The sequence below is a fragment of the Penicillium canariense genome (genome assembly GCF_028826845.1).
Source record: "Penicillium canariense strain IBT 26290 chromosome Unknown utg000003l_segment0_segment0, whole genome shotgun sequence".
Lineage (NCBI taxonomy): Eukaryota > Fungi > Ascomycota > Eurotiomycetes > Eurotiales > Aspergillaceae > Penicillium > Penicillium canariense.
The window spans coordinates 1,081,330-1,100,267 of NW_026622730.1; the positions used below are offsets into that span (position 1 = coordinate 1,081,330).

An 18,938-nucleotide genomic window follows, 5' to 3' on the forward strand; every position below is an offset into this window, starting at 1 on the left:
ATGTTAAATACTATGCATCCGCTCTTGAATGATCACCCTTACTGGTATACAACATAGGGCGCCGGCCATATACATGGGGGACCGAGTCAACAGAAAAGAGGTCCCTCTGGGTGCTCGGGCAAAGCGGCCCTGTGACGAGTGGAGTGGCGGCCGTGGAAACTTGGTCTGCCTACTATCTCCCATGGCGAGGTATCAGACTGCAAGGCATGGCAAACGCTTGAAATGGTGGGAGGAGGACTCTTGGCGAAGTTCCATTCTGCCTGGCAAGTGCAAAGTCAAGCCAGACAGTAATAATGATTCCGCGGCGTTTCACCCTGTTCCACCTTCGGTCCCTTCTGCCGGCATGGACTTACCTCTGGCCCCCGCAGCTGGCTGCGGCTCTCCCAATGGAAAGCTGAGATGCTTCCAGTCCTCGATTTCCTCGATGATGCACTTCAGCCGGTCCCGAATACTTTCGACCGCATAAGTTCCCAGGATGAGACGAAGCGGCGGATAAGAACAGTGCCCAAGCTCCCAGACAAGATGCGCAGCCTTAACCGCAGAAGCAGGCTGCTTGTCCCCAAGCCACATCAGCATGCGCCGAGCATGCGCCGCAGGTGATGTCGGTGTATTATACGGCTCGCTGGGCGGCTTCACCAAGAAATGCCCGTACAGCGGCAGCGGCGACGAGAGATTGTGCTCGGACGGATTCGCAGCCATGAAAGAAGGCGAGACCAAATCGCCAATGTCATCACGGCGCATATGCCCCGGCTCAACCAGCGTCCCTTTGATATTAAAGCTATCCACCTCATAAAGCATACTCTCCATCAGCCCCTCAACGGCATACTTGGACGCACAGTACGGCCCCAACCCTGGCACGCCCAGCGCGCCAGAAGTCGAGCTGAAAATCAGATACCGGCCCGCACGCCGCTCCCGGAAATGCGGCAGTGACAGCTGGATCATATTCAACGTCCCTGTGAAGTTTGTCTCGAACTGGTTGCGGATGTCGAACTCGTCCTGGTCCTCACAGGCGCCGATCACGCCGTAGCCGGAGCAATTGGCGATCACGTCGATGCGCCCGAAGCGTGCGATAGTCTGCTCGATGACGCGCTTGACGGTGTCGCGGGCGCGCACGTCGCAGAGCAGCCCGAGGCAGTTCTCGTGTTCGTCTTCGAGCTCTTTCATGCATTCGGGGCTGTTTTCGTATGTGCGGCCGACGGCGGCGACGAGGTCGTTGCGTGATAGGGCGCTCTTCACCAGCGAGCGGCCCATGTGACCTGTTGCTCCGAAAATCTATAAGAAACAAACAGAAGGTGTTAGTAACTGCGGAGCTGGGTGATTCTCTGCGCGGAATTCAGATTGCGCAGGAGCTGTGAAGTGGGGGAGCGCTTACTAGCCAGACGAGAGGCTTCGGGGGGTTCTGCGGGCCAGGGGGGTCAGTCGTGGATGGGAGATGCAGTCGTGGCTCGCGAGAAGCTATTGGAGATGTGGGCCCGCCTCTCGGAGGGGAATATTGCTCCATTGCGCGCGGAGTTGGATGTGTTGAGGAAGCGAGGGAGCGCAGTCGGCGGTGGAAATCTCGCTATTGTTCTCCGCATTGTCTGGGGTCTGCGACCCACTTTTATCCCTCTCTCAAACTAGTTCAGAACTCTCGGCAACTACGAGAATATCGGAGTGTTTCAGCAGACTATGTGAATAACGGTATCATATATTATGAAGCTCCAAAGTACTCCTGCAGCACATATTTGCCCATTACCTAGCGCCCAACCTCCCGACGTAGCCGTCCCGCAGCTGTCGATGGGCCGGGCTCTGGCCAGCTACCAACAGCGTCGTCGACTTCCTCTAGGAAAGTAGTACTGTTATGAACACAAGTACCGCCCAGAACGACACGCACGCCCGGCGAGCTGGCATTGACCTGCGCGACCATTTTGGCCTCTTCGTAGGTCGTGCCGCCGACCATGAAGATGATGATATCCTGGGGTTTGTCCCGGGTGTGCCCGCTGCCTTCGAGGAATGGGTATTGCAGCTCCTTCAGACGCCCTTTGATCAAGTTTTGTAGCGTCACCTCCAATCGTGGGGAATGTTGGGTGTAGACGTTCTCGACGCCCTTGAGGCCCTTGAATCGATCTCGGGCGCCAGAAAAGAATGAGGTTGATTCGAACAGGTCGGTGAATCCCCCGGCCACCGGTGGCGCTTGAAGAGAGTGGTGATAGGCGAGGAGCTTAGGAATGGTATTGACGCGGTTGGAGGGGACGTCGCCGGCTGTGACGAGGAGGTCAAGCAGGATAGGGAGGGCATTGTTAGGTTGATTCTCATAGCGGAGCGCATAGAGGGCTACCAGTCGGATCTTGCTCTCTGCTGGAACATTCGGTAGCTGTATAATTCGTTGAAGTGACTAAGAGTTTGGAGTGAGTACAGAGAGCAAGCAAAAACGCAAGGAAATGGAACATACCTTGAGGTCATTGGAGTGGCTATCACTGCAGGCCAAGCTCTGCTCCAACTCACTCACATCTAACAAACTATCTTCGCTGACACGCCGACTCAGTTCACCCACCAGAGTGACGTGTTTGCTCACGTTACCAGAGAGCTTGCGGAACTCTGGATAATCCTCCACAAACCGCTTCATATCGGCGATGGAATCAATGTTCATATTGTTCTGCGTCTTGACCTGATATTGCTCCACATATTCCTTGATGTTCTGGCCCAGATCACCAAAGTTCTGATACATGTTCTTCTTGAAGAAAGGGTCTTGGTCCTGGGATAGAACGATCTCCTGAAGTTCTGGCCGGATCTCCGGCACATCGCGGAGATCCACTCGTCCATTATTGATGCCAAGGAGCTCGTGCACCATAGCCTGATATGTCCATTGTGAAAGCAGCGGTGTAATGGGGTCATCACGACGATCCAGAATAAGCAGGATGGGTGGCGTGTCCGTCCGGCGGAAATTAAACAACTGCTCCTCCTGCGTGATATGGTATCGAACTTCCGTCGCCAGTTTCCGGGCCAAGAGACTGTTCTTCTCATACCGGATCAACGGGTTCTTCTTCAGTGATAGCAGCAGAGCCAGGACTCCTTCGGTGGCCCGCTGCAACGAGTCCGGATTCCATAGATCGGGCGAATGGCTCCACAGCCGGGACAACGGGAATCCCAGGTTCAGAGTGCACAGGTCTGGATTGATCACGAGGAAGTCGGCGAATTGTTCCTGCACGCATTGCACGACCTCGTGGCTGTCCGCCTCGGCCAGTCGCTCGAGGGATGACTTGCGGATGATGTTGCTCAGGTAGATGTAATATTCGCCGTACTTGGGTTCTCGAAGCTCGTCGATAAGAAGCTGCATGGAGTTCGGGGAGGGGCGCACGAAGCACAGACATCGCAGGTGGCGCATCTTCTCGCGCGCGGTGTTGTCCAAGCGGTCAATCAGGTAGACTTCATGGTTGAGGAGGGCGGATTGGGTGATGGCAGTTGAGACAATGGATACCTGGGTCGTCAAGGGTTAGTCTATCAGGTCCGACGATGGGTTATTCAAGCGCAAGTCCCACTGTCTCACTATCCAGAAGCAGGATTTTCATCTTGGTGGATGACGACCCTGAGGCCGACTCGCCGGCCGTCACCATCTTGGAGATGTAGCCCGAGACGGCCGCGACGACGTCCATGGTGAAATGGGATGCGCCCAGGCGCGGCGATCAAGCGATCAAGGAGGAGAAAGGAGGAGGAGGAAAGCCGACGCAGTTTGCAGCTGATTCGGGGTGGTGTCGTGACCGCGGGGGACGGTGGAGAAGGTGAGGTGGTTGAATGTCGGGCGCGTCCGCTTTCCCACATGACATCTTCACCGTTGACCTCTTGACATCTTTTTTGCTCCGCTCTTTTCTTTCTTTTCATAGCTCGCATGCAGTGTTTTCCCCCCTGAACTCCCTTCGATCTAGGTCGACACCATGTTACCCTATGTGGATGCCTGTTCGTACTTCCATATCCCCCTCATGGAGCTACCAGAGCTCCCTGACCTCGGACTGACCTCTCCGCAGTGTTTGGCTACCCTGCTCAGCTTACAGGCGCATCGGTGGATGAGCGTAAGTATTCTTTCCCTCCAGCCACAGCTTCAAGATCTAGAGCTTCTAACTCCTCTCCCCAGTCAAACTGATCACCTCGTTCCTGCTTTCCTATCCGCTCGCCGCCCTACTGAAACGCATCCCCGACGCCCAGCCCTGGAAGAAGAATGCATTTATTATCGGCGCCTCGCTCTTCTACGTCGTCGGCCTTTTCGACCTCTGGGATGGCCTGCGCACACTCCTCTACAGCGCAGCTGGCACCTATGCCATTGCATACTACGTTGATGGCTCGCTCATGCCCTGGATAGGATTCGTCTTCCTTATGGGCCACATGTCGATCAGCCATATCTACCGCCAGATCCTCGACGACCCGCAGGTGATCGACATTACGGGAGCACAGATGGTACTAGTCATGAAACTGACCTCATTCTGTTGGAACATCCACGACGGCCGTCTGCCTCAGGAGCAGCTGTCGGACGCTCAGAAGTACTCCGCCGTCCCCGAGTTCCCCGGTATCATTAACTACTTGGGTTACGTCCTGTTCTTCCCATCGCTGTTCGGTGGTCCCTCCTTCGACTATGTGGACTACCGCCGTTGGCTTGACACGACCCTCTTCGACATTCCGCCAGGCACAGACCCGTCCAAGGTTCCTCCGACCAGAAAGAAGCGCAAGATCCCGCGCAGCGGAATTCCGGCCGCAAAGAAGGCCGCCATCGGGTTGGGCTGGATCTTCGCTTTCCTGCAGCTGAGCGGCTATTTCACCAAGGAGTTCGTGCTATCAGACGCCTTCCTGGAGTTCGGCTTCCCACGCCGCGTCTTCACCGTGTACATGCTCGGTTTCGTCACGCGCCTGAAGTACTACGGCGTCTGGTCCCTGACCGAGGGTGCCTGCATTCTCTCTGGCATGGGCTACAACGGCTTCGATGCCACAACCGGCAAGGTCTTCTGGAACCGGCTCGAGAACATCGACCCCTGGAGCCTCGAGACCGCCCAGAATTCGTACACTTACCTCGGCAGCTGGAACAAGAACACGAACCACTGGCTGCGCAACTATGTCTATCTGCGCGTCACACCGAAGGGCAAGAAGCCCGGCTTCCGCGCGAGCATGGCTACCTTTGCAACCAGCGCGCTGTGGCACGGCTTCTACCCGGGCTACTACCTGACCTTCGTGCTGGGCTCATTCATCCAGACCGTGGCAAAGAGTACGCTTCACCATACTCCTAACACAAACTACCAAGCTAATGCCCCATAGACTTCCGCCGTTATGTGCGCCCCTTCTTCCTCACACCCGACGGCACCAAGCCGACACCCAACAAGCGCTACTACGATATCCTCAGCTGGGTAGTAACCCAGCTCACGCTCGGCTTTACCGTCCTCCCCTTCATCATGCTCAGCTTCAAAGACTCAATGACCGTCTGGGCGCGCGTCTACTTCTACGGCGTCGCCGGCACCCTAATCTCCCTCGCGGTCTTCGCCTCCCCGGCAAAGGCGTACCTGGCCGGCCAGTTGAAGCGCCGCAACAGGCCGCACATGCCGCGCACGATGAGCCAGGAAACCGTACGCCCGCCGACGCTGGGCCTGCCGAATGACCCGGAACGCGACTTCGACGAGGCCGTGGCGGAGGTTATGGCCGAAATTGAGGCGCGGAGGCGTCGGGGCAGCGTGGTCTCGGTGCCTACTGGGGAGGAGCTGAAGGTCGCTGTTGAGCAGAAGATCGGGCGGAAACTTTAGGCTTGAATTGAAGTAGTGTGGACTTGGGGTGGTTTTGTATAGATTGGGCGAGTTGTCGAGAAGCTGGACTGATTCCGTTCTGCTCCGCTCTGTGCTGCTGTGTTGTTGATCCCTCTGATATGATTAGAGGAGCGGGGGGGGTAGATTGTTTGTTTTGCTTGTATCTTAGAGCCTAATCTCGACAGTTGTTAATTTTCGGAGGGAACATGCTAGGGTTGGAAAAGTATCTTCTTACGATACACACCATTACGTCCAACAGGGGGCAATTGATGGGTACGGGGCGCAAGCGCGGGTAGCACGCACCATGCTGCATGTGAGGTTACGCGGCCCAAGAAAAATTTTATTATTCAGTTCTTTCCTTGACAGCAGCCTCGGCACGAGTTCACTGTGGTGTAATCAGGCTGCAAAAATCATGGCCATTGAAATTGAATATCGAGTCCAGTACAGAGACCGAGGTAGGAGGTAGAATAGTTGAAGTACAGAAGGCGGAGAACCCAAGTATATCAAACACGAAAAGAAGACGCAACAGAATGAAATAAATTCAACGCACAGATGCATAATACAGGCATGGTATGCCATCAAGGAGACGGAAACTAGTGTAAGGAAATCAAAGGGAAAGTCAAATGTGACATATAACGTCAAGCGTCGGTCGAAGGAATCCCGTCATCAGCCAAAAGCTCGTCTCTGATTACGTCCAACGATGACGGGTCAAGAAGAGGAAGGGGAAAAAACAAAAAAATAAAGAGGAAAGGAAAAGAAAAATGGAAAGGGATGGAAGTGAAGCGGCGAGGGGAAAAATTATGTATGTGCATATAATCGTGTCATATAGTCGTGTCTGATCAATGTCCAGCGAAGCGAAGCATAAACAGCGTCGTGAATGAGATGGTGGAAGTGAATGTAATGAACAGTAGGAGATAGAATGCTGGTATCTGAAGGTGGTCTTGTGGTGGCAATTGAATATTGAGTTGAAGTTGTGTGAGCAGTGGTTAGTTGGTTATTTGGGGGGTCAAGCCAAGTCCCGAAATTGTATAATGGCCAATCAAAAGGGGAATAGCGTGCAAAGATCGAAAATCAAAGAAGACAAGTCAGAAAGTCGAGTCACAACTGGATTGGGTCCAGGCAATTCGAGAGCGAAGACCAAAAGTGAAAAGCGTCGATGGAAAAGAAAGGGCAGTTCGTAAATGTTTTGTGCCGTAAGCAGAGCAGAAATGCCAGGACCAAAATGCAAGATGCAAGATGCGAATCAATTAGAAGCCAGTTGTCGTCCCGATGGCAGCCAACGTGATCTACACCGTGTTAGCACCGTCCAATTTGAGGCTGCAATCCCAGACTCCAGACTCCAAAGATCAGGTGTCTATCAAAGGATGGATGGGCCCAACTCACAATAATCACAATAATCACCACACCGAATGAAACCATCCACCGGTTCAGATTCCGCCACCACCGAGCATTCTCATGCCGCCGATGCTGCAGCCCAAGCATCTGTGACTCAAGCGCCATCTCGACGTCATCGTCGACTTGCAGCATCTCCGGGGTAAGCTTTGGTTTCGGCGGGAGAGGGAGGAACGCGGCGATGATCCAGGCTGTACGGACACCACGTTAGTTCAAATATAGATCTCAATGGCGATACCTATATCGGCGGAACCGTTTGCAGAGGCCTGGAAACCCCCCAACTCAAACTAGAGTCAGGAATGAATGCGTAGCTCACTCACCAAGAGGAAAAATAAATCCCACACAAAAAGAATAAACCTGCACATTCCGTCTGCCAAAAAGCGGCTCGTTCCTCGAATCGAGCGACGGCGCCGTCCAAGCACTCGTCGACCGCGGAATACCCTTGCGATCCGTGTATAAATGCGGCGACCAGCTGTGACGCAGTCGGTGGCGCGGCAAGCCGATCACCTCGGCTTGGTCCTCAGGGTTCGGGACCCAGTGAGCGCGCGGGTCGAGAGGGTCGCTTTCGATACGGCGCTGGGCGAAGCGGACGCGCTCCGGGCGGCAGGGGAGGGCTGCACGTGCGATTTCAGGCCGTTTCGCTTCCGACCGTTCAGATTCAGAAGAGGCCACGCGCGGGGGAGAAGCGGGTCGCATCGGCGAGCGCGGCCGCGGGATGTTCAGCGGCGTGGGCATCAAGTTGAATGTGAAAACGCTGGAGCTGCTGGTGCCCGGGCGAGCAGAAGATGGCCTGGATACGTCGAACATAGACAGCGCGGGGTGGAAGTTCAGCGCGTCGGCACGGTAGTATATCTTTGCCCACGTCGGCAGGATGTGCCAGACACCTGTAGTGCTGCTGGTGCCCGTTCCTGGGCGCTTGAGGCTGCGCAGGCTGTTGCTGCGTTTCGAGCCGGAGGATAGGCTCTGGGGGAAGCCGCGCGCCGGCAGATTAGTTAGGCTGTCGAGCTGCTCATCTTGGTCGCTGTCGGTCACCAGCCAGACGGTGGAGTTGCTGGCTTTGGCGGTTAGGGCTGCCGTCGGGGCGCTGGGCGAGGCCGTGGACCGGGACAGAGACGACGAGGCCGGGGCATGGGCTGGGGTGTCTTCGCCCGCGGCGGCGAGATTGGCCAGGTCTTCGTCCGACCAGACCGATGACACACGCGATAGATGAGGGTTCCAGCGACCGGAGGCCGGGCCGGGTGTGAAGTCGCGGCTCGGGGTGAACTCCCGGCCAGAGGAGATCGAGGTGTCGGCGCGGGAGCTGGAGGACGGCGCGCGGATCCGGGGATATTGGATGGGGATACCGCTGTCGATGGCTGCGGCCATCTCCGAGACTGAGCGCATACTGCGCGAGGACGAGGTCGCGGATCGTGACCGGCTCGCCGATGGGCGTCTGCTTATGGAGCGGAACGAAGCCTCGGAGCGCAGCGGCGGGCTCGAGTGGAAAGAGGACGGGGACCGATTGCTCCATTGCTCAGACGAGCCAGCGGTATACATCCAGGGTGCCGTGACGCCGGCGTGTCGCACGGCCGTGCCTCGCGAGTTCCACGAGGACAGCGAGTTGGAGCGCGGGTCTGAGTCTGAACTGGCGGTGCCGGGGGGCACGAAGTTCATGCTCGAATTGTCCAACATCACGAAGTTCGGGCTGGACGGCGCGCCGATGGGCTCGAAGTTCGGGCTCGAGTAGCCGATGATCGATTCGTCTTCTTCCCGGCCGGACTGCGGTGAGGTCGGCGGCTCCGAGAGCACGGCCTTGATGGTGGGCGTCGCCGTGGGCAGCACGATCATCTCGTCGTCGGAGTACTCGGGCTCGTCCGAGCCGTCTGAGATGTAGTCGACAGGTTTGGTGACCGGACTGATCTCAGGCAGTGATGACTTGCTGGATGTAGGGTCATCCCACATTGGCGGCGGCGAATGGACCGTGTCCACGGTGGACGACACCTCCCATGTCTCGCGAAGGGACAGGTCCCGCGTGCTGCTGGCCGCGGCATGGCTGAAGACGGGAGAGGACCAGGTCGATGTGGACGGGCCGGGCGAGTCGGCATAGCTGAAGCCCGTGTCGGCGATATACTCCTGCTGGCCTTTGCCGGGAATCGGCAGCAGGATCTGCTCTGGCTTGGTGGGAAAGGGTGTGGCGGTATACATGTCCACATCTTCTTTGTCGTGGACCAAGCGCAGGGACCTGGTCGGAGATCGTTCATTGGCATGGGCTGAGCTGCGCTCTTGCAGGGCCCGCCGCCTCCGGGACCGTGGAGGAGGCGACGCTGAGGGTGCGGTGGTTGGTCTCGGCATCGTCTGTTCGTTAGTTGGGAGGTGTCGAGCCGGGAATTAGGGCATGATCCAGTGAAGAGGACGATGCGGTCGAAGTGGGCGCCAACCACAATAAAACAGAAGAATGTGGTAATGGCAGCCCGCTCACACAAGGAGCAATTGGCAGCAATCACAATCTAGAAAGAGCGACAACCGAACAAGGGGATATGTTTTGGTTTTGCTTGATTGGGATGAGGTAAGGAATGGGAGGTCAATCCGATGGAGAATCCGCGTGGATGACTCTATACTCGGTGTATTTCGAAATTCATCAAGGAGCGTCAGGCGATCAAAGGAGCGTCAAGTCATCAAGGACCAGAATAGTGAACAGTTAAATCGTTTCAGACATCGAAGGCGACATGAAGCGTCAAGGTCATTAAAGGGTTTCAAAGAACGGACGGGGCACGCAGAACGACTGGCAACAACAACTCCAAACACAAGAGGGCAACGGAAGGGAGAAGGGAGAAGGGAGTGAGACACTCAAGGGGCCAGGAATTTGTCGGATTTGGTTGCATAGCGGCGGTGAAGCGCCGGGGAGAGTCTGGTGGCTCTCTGGTGGCTCTTCAGCGCCTATCACCGCCCCGTCAGGCCGCAGGGGGTATGCACACCCTGGCGAAAGCCATGCACGAGCAATTGGCCCGACCGTTGGCCCGGTCTGCTGCTCGTCTGGGGCCAAGTGGAGCGCCTGCGCCCTGTGTTCGCTTGTTCAAAAGGCACGAACTCAGGGCAAGGAGGCCGCCTCGGCTCATCGCACCTCGCAGAGTCAAAAGCATTGGGCATGACCAGGCAGATCGACTGCGATCCCCGTTGCCATGGAAGTCGCCGTGGAAGTCGCTATGGTCCTCTCTTCTCGCCCAGCCCGGTGGATCCCCATGCGCTGTCCTCCCCGCCAGGATCTCGATGGACTAGACTATGAGCAGTTAGCGGCGCAATGGCTGGCGCTATCTCACCTCGTCCCACTCCAGCGAATTGGACGGAGAGTACGGAGCACATCGCGATCGAGTAGTGATGGGTGCTGACTGCTGAACAACCCGCGAGTCTGTCGAGCTCGAGTCCTTACAGTGTATATATCCCTGTTTCAGGATGAACTGACGCCCTCGCAGGCCGTCATTGAATAATGGCTCGCTCCCCACCCACCTGCGCTTGTTTGGCGAAGTCGGAGAATACTGATGCTGTACATCCACGATCCCCTCGCATTGACGCGGACGGGAAATGAAAATGGGCCCAAGGGGTGGCCTGCAGCTGATGCCTCACAATCATCTTCACTATGGAAACACTCCCCCACGAGTCGCGACGCTCGGTCCATGTGTTCGGCATTGAAATTGCGACCTCTCGCCTGCCACGGAGCTTTGATTTCCCTAGTTCCTGACTGCGACCGGTGGGAGTATACGGGGTTGGTGCGAAAGATAGGTCCACTCAGGGTTCGGACGGGAGTTGCGGGGACCAAGGTGTATAATATGCACTGGATTTCCGATCGATTGACAAGATACGCAATAAATGGGGGACTCTTTCATATTTCCAACAATGCTACTCCACACGAACAATCCTGAATTTCGAGTCTTCGTCCATCCAAAATGCATCCTGGTCGCAGTCTAGCCCCAGCGGCCAAGAAGTATACCGTAACATGGTATTTACCGTGCCTCTGCCCCCACCCCCTCCTTCACTATGGAACCCACCCCCTTCGTACGGTCACGCGGCGTCACCTGCAACAAAGACGTCCTCGCCTTGATAAGCGGGCAATGGCCTCGACGTTGAAGTGGTAGAGATCCCACCTCCACCTCCTCCCTCTCATGGCTCCCGTCGGCATCTTGGCTCGCCTCAAGAGCCTGTACTCGAAGCACCAGGGTTCGTCTCCTCCCTCCTCCCTCCTTCCCAACCAGCCCGCCCGAGCCTGAAACCCAAACCCGCCATCCACAGAGGTCGGACCGGCCAGCTAACCGCCGCATTTTTAGATGAACCCTCCCTGTCGGTGCAAACGGTCGCTCTCTTCTCTGTAAATCCCGCCCTCCCTCCTCCGCAACGAGCCCTATCTCCAACAATCACGAGAGCAGTCCACTAACTATCGGACCCAGATTGCCCTAACCCTCCTCTACGTCGTCCCCTTCTACCTCTCCCCCTCCACCCGGCCCTCACCCAGCCTTAGCCGCGATGCGCCGTCCGTCATCCGTGCCCGCGTCCGCGCCGTCACAGGCTCCTGCATTGCATGCTCGCTCGTCGTGCTCTGGCTGGCCGTTGACAAGGGCGGGTCCTCGCTCGGCGCCGCCCTGAGCCTGCTCGGCTGGTGGCCGATCGACCTGGCCGATATCCTGCGCTGCCTGCTGCTGACTGCGATCCTGTTCGTCGGCCCGCTGTACGAGCGTGGCATTGTCGAGGGCGAGTGGCGCGCTTGGTTGACCAGGCGCAAGTGGTCGGAGTCCCTGGGCGGGTGGATTGGGTGGAGGAATTATGTCGCTGTACGTTGTGATCAAACAATGCCCCAGGCCCGAATAGCATGACTCCCATTGCATATACTTACAAGCATTCCAGGGCCCTATCACCGAAGAAGTCATGTTCCGGTCGGCCATCGTCCCCCTGCACCTCCTCGCGCAAGTCTCTCCAGGCCGCATCACCTTCATCGCCCCGCTATACTTTGGCATTGCACACATCCACCACTTCTACGAGTTCCGGCTCACCCACCCGGATACCCCCGCCCTGGCCGCCCTCCTCCGCTCCCTCTTCCAGTTCGGCTATACCACCATCTTCGGCTGGTACGCCACCTTCCTGTTCCTGCGCACCGGCTCGCTGCCCGTCGTCATCTTGGTGCATAGCTTCTGCAATTGGTGCGGACTGCCCAGGTTCTGGGGGCGGGTGGAGGCGGGCGAGCCTTTGGGCCCCCCGGTACGCGGGAAGGAGGATGATGGGAATGGAAATGGGAATGGGAGTGGGGGTGGTGTGAGTGTTGGTGCGGGTAAGTTGGGTGTTGGCTGGACGGTGGCGTACTATGCATTGCTCGTCCTTGGGGCGCTGGGCTTTGCCTGGGGGTTGTGGCCCTTGACGGAGTCGTATTATGCGTTGGTTGACTTTACAGGGAAGGCCGGGGCGAAGTTGAGCTGAGCCTGGTCTCGAGATTTTGGTTTCGGTTGTTTTGGACCTGGCGAAGCATGGTTCTTCCTTTTTTTTTTTTTTTTTTTTTTTTTTCTTTGCATACTCTTGTTAATCTTCGGCTTGTAACTTGTGCATGGCAGTATATTTTTGGGCCTTGATGCGGCGGGTTTCTGCCCCCGGTTCTTGTGTTTTGGTTCAACTTTATGGACGATCACGCCATGTTGATAGCTACGGTGTTCGTTTGGGATTGGACAGGATGGGACAGGACCAGATAGCTGCCTCTATGCACATATCTCCGTGTTCTCGAGCTAACCAGTTATAACATGTTTATCAGCAACCCACTGCTGGGCATGAGCGAAGAAGTATATGAATCATTTGTATAATTCTGCTGTTGGTGTATTAATCCCATCATCTCTGCCAGGCTGGATTTGTAGCTGGGTAAGAAGAGGTAAAATTTATACCTTTTCTCTCTCTCTCTCTCTCTCTCTCTCTCTCTCTCTCTCTTGTTCAATTGTTCAATGCCGGAAATACATACAATAATGCCTACATAGTAGATGACCACTCCCACTTGCAGCCATTGGAAGGTCACCCACGACGAACAAGGATTCAGCATGTAACCAAATGACAGGTATGCTTCTAGAAGCTCTCCAAGCATTCCATGCGGATTACTCTCAGTCTAAAGCTCAAGCTTCTATCAGGTATTGACAACATATCCACAACGTACCACCGTACTGCGAAGGTACAGTAATTGAGAGAAGGATAGCCACCGCTCCGTCTCAAACGAAAACATCACCTCCTTGCATGAGGCCCCAAAGTACCTAGGAGGCTGCTCTTCGGCATCCCCAACTCCAAAAAATCATCAATTTCCTGGTCAATACTCTTTAAAAACCGCTCTCGGTTCCAGACAGGCTTCCAGCCAACCTTGTCTTTATTGACGCAACCGACCTGTGGACTATTCGAATCGCGAACATTAGCAGACAAAGCGCGTGGTGGATGATGGACGACTGACCTAAAATCCCACACGGTATGCGCCATATTGGCCGGAACGCCGAGTGCCTCTTCCATGAACTCGTCGTTCGGCCATACTTTCACTGTTGGCTCCGTTACCAGGCCGCGCGCGTGCATTGCGGCGGCGAGGTGCTCGAGGATATCCCACCACCGCACGGTGTGCGAGACGATAAAGTAGTACCCGTCCCGGCCGGTAGGGAGGTCTTTTTGTTGGAGGATGGCCTCGGTAAGGAGGGCGTAGAAGGCGGTTAGGTCGGAGATGTGGATCATGGCCACTTCCTGCCGCGGGAGTTAGGATAGAGCTAGTGCTAAAGGCTGTGCTGCAAGAGGCATCGGATGGTTCAGGTTTCGCCCCGTCGGGGTTCCTGCCAGACGTACTCTGTCTTTCGCAAACTTGTACACCTGCTTGTGCTGAATTGCGGCTTTGATGAGGGCGGGGATCTGCAGGGAGAGCTTGTTCCAGGTCCCGCTGCCTCGCCCATCTGTGTCGTCGTTAGAGGCCTTCTATCGGGGAGAGCGAAAGTCGAACCCACGGACTGTTGGTGGCATGACTATCATTCCTGTCAAACCGGCAGCTGGAACTTGTTCGGCGACAGAAACATCAATCTGGCCGGTTGGTTAGAGAAAGTATACTCGGACTAGCCGCTTGAAATCACCGAACTGACCTGCCAGGTAACGTGCGACTCCGTACACTGTTTCTCGAGAAAATACACCGGGTCATCATCCTTCACTTTTCCAAAGGGCCAGCCGCTGTTCTCGTCAAAGGACCATAGCCCAGATGTCTATCCTCCAGTCAGCGATTGTTCCAGCACATCCGAGCAGAATCTTCTCGTCCATCTCACATGAATAAAACAAGCCGCTTTCCCATTGGTCTCGCGGCGCTTCCTCATCGCTGTTATGAGGCTCTCCGTCACCTCTGCATCTATCGAGGTTGCAGTATGAATGACGATGCTAACTAGATCGACGAAGGATGAGTAATCAGCCACTGGGAGATCCAGAGTCTTGACTCACTGTCGTTGCGGACCATATACCCGGCCAAAGCATATGGATTGCTGAGGTCTATTTGGACGACAGTGACGTCCAGTGTCGATGTCGACAGGCTGCGTGCTTGCTCTTCCGTACGAACTGCGGCGTGGATTGTGGCCGTTTCGAGGAGACCGCCCTTGTGGCGCGCGAAGTCGGCGACAATCGATCCTCCACTGTTGTTCATATGAGCTAGGGGTTCGAAACTTGAAGGGCAGAGAATAGTACACACATATAGCCCCCTGACCCAGTCACGAAGATATTCGCATTCATAGTGATAGGCGGAGCAGTCGCAAGGCGATGCCCCAGCTCCTGCGCCTATGACGTGCCGGGGGTTCTCTTATGGGCCGCTAAATAAGCCGAAGCGATTCACTATCTAGTGAGACGGAAGCCAGCTTGAATCTAGCAGGATCGTGGAATTTCTCCAGACGACCATCTGCAGGATTCGCTGTTACTGTCGGTGAAGCCCTCGCAGGAGGTCGTCACGCTCGTGTATGCGGTGACATCCGCCGGCGAATCAGCGGGGTAATTGGGGGGAAAGCTGGAACCTTAAAGCGAGCGTGAAGTCTGGGACGCACTCTATCACTCTATCATACGTCACGGTCAACCCTGGCTTTGGGACTATACTATCGCACTTTAACGGGCTGTGGGTTACCTTATAACCATAAACAGCATCCGATGAAGATGGCCTTGGCGACATAAGTTGACATAAGTTAGTTGAACACCGCTAGAGCACGTTCCACGGCAAGCCACTGGCTGGGCACAGATAGTATAGCTACAGCTGATTGGTCAACCCGCAGATCTCCCGCCATCTCCACGCCGCCTCACCCCCAGACGATCCAAACTATCCAGCATCAATTCCAAAATCTAGGGCATGACTTGGAGATACATAGGTAGGGGTCTGCCACCGTGCGCGATAGAAACGGCAATTCACCGTGCTGACATTTTTTCTTATGCGAGTCTGATTCTTTGTTATGCCACACGCCGAGGTTGCGACCACCCATTCCGAGGGTTACGGTGACAAACATCATGGGGGGGTTTCCCGCAGGCAAGGAATCGATGCTGCTCTTACTACATCGGAATCTCAGAGATTTTTAGGCGGAGATGGCATGACGAGTTTAGTGTACATTTCTATCTAGTATATACAATGTTCAGAATGGAGAGACATCCGTACAACCCTGACATGGCAATGCAATGCATATCAAAACACAACATTCACCAACTTCCCACCCTTGACGACGATAACCCGCCGCCTCTTCTCCCAGTCATGTTTCTCTCGAAGCCATAGCTTGCCTGCGGCAGTCTCTAAGACCTGACTGACAATCCAGTCTTGCTCCTCCTGCGACGGGCCCTTGTCCTGGGGAGAAGACGTGGCCGGGGAGGGCATGCGCGGGATGGTGACAGCGCAGCGCAGCTTTCCGTTGATTTGGACTGCTACGGTCTGGCCGCCGCGAGCGGAGAGGGATTCCGCTTGTTCGGGAGTGAGAAGTGGGGTGGGCCATGGCGCGGACAAGATGGATGGCACTGTGTCCGAGGGATTGGTGCTCTTCGCGAGGGACTTGTGAAGGACCTCCCATGATTCTGATGCAAGGGCCGGTGCGATTGGGGAGAGGAGGCGGAGGAGAGAGGAGACGGATAGATAGAGGGCAACAGGGGAGGAGGGAGGGGCCGACGATAAGGCGTTGGTCAATTTGATCAGATCTGAGATGACAGTGTTCAGACCGTAGGGGTTTGACTCGATGCACGTGGCGACAGAGGATATAATATTGTGCGTGGTCAGAACTGTCTCCGCATCGGAGTCGCTCAGATCCTGGAACGAAGCTGGGAGGGGCACGGCGTGGCCAGTAGGAGCGTCCAGATCAGCCGCGGTGATAGCAAAGGACGCCCCAGCCAGAGTCTGCTGCGCATCAGAGACAAGCTTCCAGAGCCGGCCAAACCAGCGCTCTACGCCGACGATCTTGGTCTCGTCCCACTCCAGCACCTCGCTAACCGGGGCAGAGAAGAGGATGTGAGCGCGGGTGGCATCGGCACCATACTTGGTCGCGCAAACGGTTGGGTCGACACCGTTGTATTTGCTCTTGGACATTTTCTCGAATGACACATTGGGGGGGACTCGAGTCCCCTTGATCAAAGGCTTGTCAGGGCTAGAGAGGTCCACTTCCGACGGGAGCAAGAACCGACCGGTCGATGGCTCGGTGAAAGTCTTGCCGTGGACCATGCCCTGGGAAAGAAGCATTTTGAACGGCTCAGCCGGGACTTCCTCGGAATGAGCAATGGCTGGGAACAGTTCCGACCGGGCGAGGAACTTGTATATGAACCGGGCATAGAGCAGATGTAGAATAGCATGCTCCACGCCACCAATGTAAACATTCACCGGCCGTGCAACAGAAGGCGAGAACGGAGCGTCCTTGTTGGCAGGGTCTAAGAAACGCAAGTAGTACCATGACGAGTCGACAAAGGTGTCCATGGTGTCTGTATCGCGCTGAGCCGGGCCGCCACAGCTCGGGCAATTAGTGTGAAGCCACTCTTCCGACGACTCCAGCGGGTTCCCCTTCTTGCCCTTCAGCCATTCTCCTTCAATCTTTGGCAGCTTAACAGGCAGGTCTTTCGCCGGCACTGGGACAGGACCACAATCACCGCAGTGGATAATCGGGATGGGAGCACCCCAATATCTCTGCCGGCTGATCAGCCAGTCTCGAAGCCGCCAGCTCTCGACAAATTTAGCCTGTCCGGCTTTTTCCAGCTCTGCGACAATCTGCGTTGCAGCCTCTTTTGAATGCACACCTTGATACTTCCCGCAGCGTGAGGTTAACAGACCATCCTGAGTGAAGGCCTTGGCATCCTTAGCGGGCACAACGCTGTCGCTCGTTTCCTTTTCGGAGGTCTCTGGCTCAATGACAATTGGGATGTATTTGGGATTCACATTTTCTTTGTAGAATGCCATGTCTCTGGTGTCGTGGCCAGGAACAGCCATGACAGCTCCCTCGCCGTAATCACTCAGGACATACGGTGCCACAAAGATGGGCAGTTTCCTCTGGACATAGGGGTTCTCACTGTCAATTTTTCCCAAGGGGTGAGACGCAAAAACATCCTTCAGCTGATAGCCAGCCTTAGAATCGGCCGGAAGCGAGGATGCTTCGTCCAAGAATTTGCGGAGCGCTGCGTCCTTCTCGGCAGCCTTTGTGACAATTGGGTGGTCCAGCGACAGAGCAAGATACTCAACACCGTACAAAGTATCTGGACGCGTCGTGAAGACGTCCACGCTGACTTCCTGTCCGCCTTGCCCCTCGATCGTCACGGGAAATGTGACATTGGCCCCGTGGGATTTCCCAAGCCAGTTCCGTTGCATGGACAGGACGCGTTCAGGCCAGCCCCCAGAGAGTGAATCAAGATCCTTCAACAGGTCTTCCTTGAAGTCTGTGATACGGAAGAACCATTGTTTCAGGTTCAACTTCTCAACCTTCGCGCCAGACCGCCAGGAGAACCCATTTGCGTCAACCTGTTCGTTTGCCAGCACGGTCTTGTCAACGGGGTCATAGTTAACCAGCGCCTCGGCCTGGTATGCCAGGCCCTTTTCGTGGAGCATCAAGAAGATTCGCTGCGTATGCTCGTAGAATTCCGGAGCGCAGGTCGCCAGTTCCTATCGTAACACCCAAGTTAGTCGCACACGTCAACACAGCTACACCACCCTGGCTGCAAGCCCACGTACTCTATCCCAGTCAAATGAAGCAGAGATACACCTCAGCTGCTCTTTCATCTTCGCAATATTCTGCTCTGTCCACGCGGCCGGATCAACGCCGCGCTCGATCGCTGCATTCTCCGCCGGCAGCCCGAACGCGTCCCACCCCATCGGATGCAAGACGTCATGCCCACGCATTTTATAAAACCGCGATATCACATCGGAGATCGTGTATACTCTCAGATGCCCCATGTGCAGCGTACCCGACGGGTACGGAAACATAGACAAGATGTACGACTTCGGTTTTGCTTCGGCGCCCGCCTCTGCTGGAGGGCGCGGCAATGCGCCCTCGGACTGCCACTTCGCTTGCCATTTCTTGTCTAAAGCCGGTAGATCGAGTTGGCGGGTATTTGTTGACACGGTCGCTGCGAGGCGGATCAGAGTGTTGGAAGGGAGAGAGAGCGGGAGTGGTCGCAGGCCAGGACGCGCGCATCGCCGCGCTTGCGCGAGTAAGGGCCTCAATTGGAGTCGTGAAAGGATCTGCATGACGATGGCTGGCTCATCATGTCCGCATTGGCGAGGAGTGTGCTCTGCGGCCGTTGTCACAACCTTCTGGTGCGGGCGAAGTCTGATCGTCAACCTTCAAACCT

General features: G+C 55.8%; 7 protein-coding genes across 7 annotated transcripts; 2 read left to right on the forward strand and 5 right to left on the reverse strand.

Annotated features, from left to right (window-relative positions):
• Nucleotides 1-309: 309 nt before the first annotated feature.
• On the reverse strand, nucleotides 310-1,251 carry N7482_005240 (SDR family oxidoreductase; the record flags this gene model as incomplete). The annotated part of the gene is made up of 1 exon (XM_056687365.1): nucleotides 310-1,251. One exon carries the CDS (start codon nucleotides 1,249-1,251, stop codon nucleotides 310-312), a length of 942 nt encoding a protein of 313 aa, XP_056542920.1.
• Nucleotides 1,252-1,735: 484 nt separating this feature from the next.
• N7482_005241 (Sec1 family protein) lies at nucleotides 1,736-3,632 on the reverse strand (the record flags this gene model as incomplete). The annotated part of the gene is made up of 3 exons (XM_056687366.1): nucleotides 1,736-2,374; nucleotides 2,432-3,457; nucleotides 3,519-3,632. 3 exons carry the CDS (start codon nucleotides 3,630-3,632, stop codon nucleotides 1,736-1,738), a joined length of 1,779 nt encoding a protein of 592 aa, XP_056542921.1.
• Nucleotides 3,633-3,911: 279 nt separating this feature from the next.
• N7482_005242 (lysophospholipid acyltransferase) lies at nucleotides 3,912-5,756 on the forward strand (the record flags this gene model as incomplete). Its single annotated transcript, XM_056687367.1, has 4 exons — nucleotides 3,912-3,933; nucleotides 4,002-4,046; nucleotides 4,109-5,227; nucleotides 5,278-5,756. 4 exons carry the CDS (start codon nucleotides 3,912-3,914, stop codon nucleotides 5,754-5,756), a joined length of 1,665 nt encoding a protein of 554 aa, XP_056542922.1.
• Nucleotides 5,757-7,003: 1,247 nt separating this feature from the next.
• N7482_005243 (putative serine-rich protein) lies at nucleotides 7,004-9,479 on the reverse strand (the record flags this gene model as incomplete). The annotated part of the gene is made up of 3 exons (XM_056687368.1): nucleotides 7,004-7,042; nucleotides 7,140-7,339; nucleotides 7,469-9,479. The coding sequence occupies 3 exons, from the start codon at nucleotides 9,477-9,479 to the stop codon at nucleotides 7,004-7,006; spliced, it is 2,250 nt and encodes a 749-aa protein (XP_056542923.1).
• A 1,805-nt stretch (nucleotides 9,480-11,284) lies between these two features.
• N7482_005244 (CAAX prenyl protease RCE1) lies at nucleotides 11,285-12,587 on the forward strand (the record flags this gene model as incomplete). The annotated part of the gene is made up of 4 exons (XM_056687369.1): nucleotides 11,285-11,339; nucleotides 11,447-11,487; nucleotides 11,567-11,947; nucleotides 12,021-12,587. 4 exons carry the CDS (start codon nucleotides 11,285-11,287, stop codon nucleotides 12,585-12,587), a joined length of 1,044 nt encoding a protein of 347 aa, XP_056542924.1.
• An 810-nt stretch (nucleotides 12,588-13,397) lies between these two features.
• N7482_005245 (uncharacterized protein) lies at nucleotides 13,398-14,882 on the reverse strand (the record flags this gene model as incomplete). Its single annotated transcript, XM_056687370.1, has 8 exons — nucleotides 13,398-13,530; nucleotides 13,588-13,865; nucleotides 13,965-14,068; nucleotides 14,120-14,192; nucleotides 14,252-14,368; nucleotides 14,429-14,541; nucleotides 14,598-14,785; nucleotides 14,842-14,882. Coding segments are annotated over 8 exons (1,047 nt in total), but the record flags the coding sequence as incomplete, so codon positions are not given.
• Nucleotides 14,883-15,810: 928 nt separating this feature from the next.
• Nucleotides 15,811-18,834, reverse strand: N7482_005246 (leucine--tRNA ligase NAM2; the record flags this gene model as incomplete). Its single annotated transcript, XM_056687371.1, has 2 exons — nucleotides 15,811-18,249; nucleotides 18,319-18,834. 2 exons carry the CDS (start codon nucleotides 18,832-18,834, stop codon nucleotides 15,811-15,813), a joined length of 2,955 nt encoding a protein of 984 aa, XP_056542926.1.
• Between the last annotated feature and the right edge of the window lie 104 nt (nucleotides 18,835-18,938).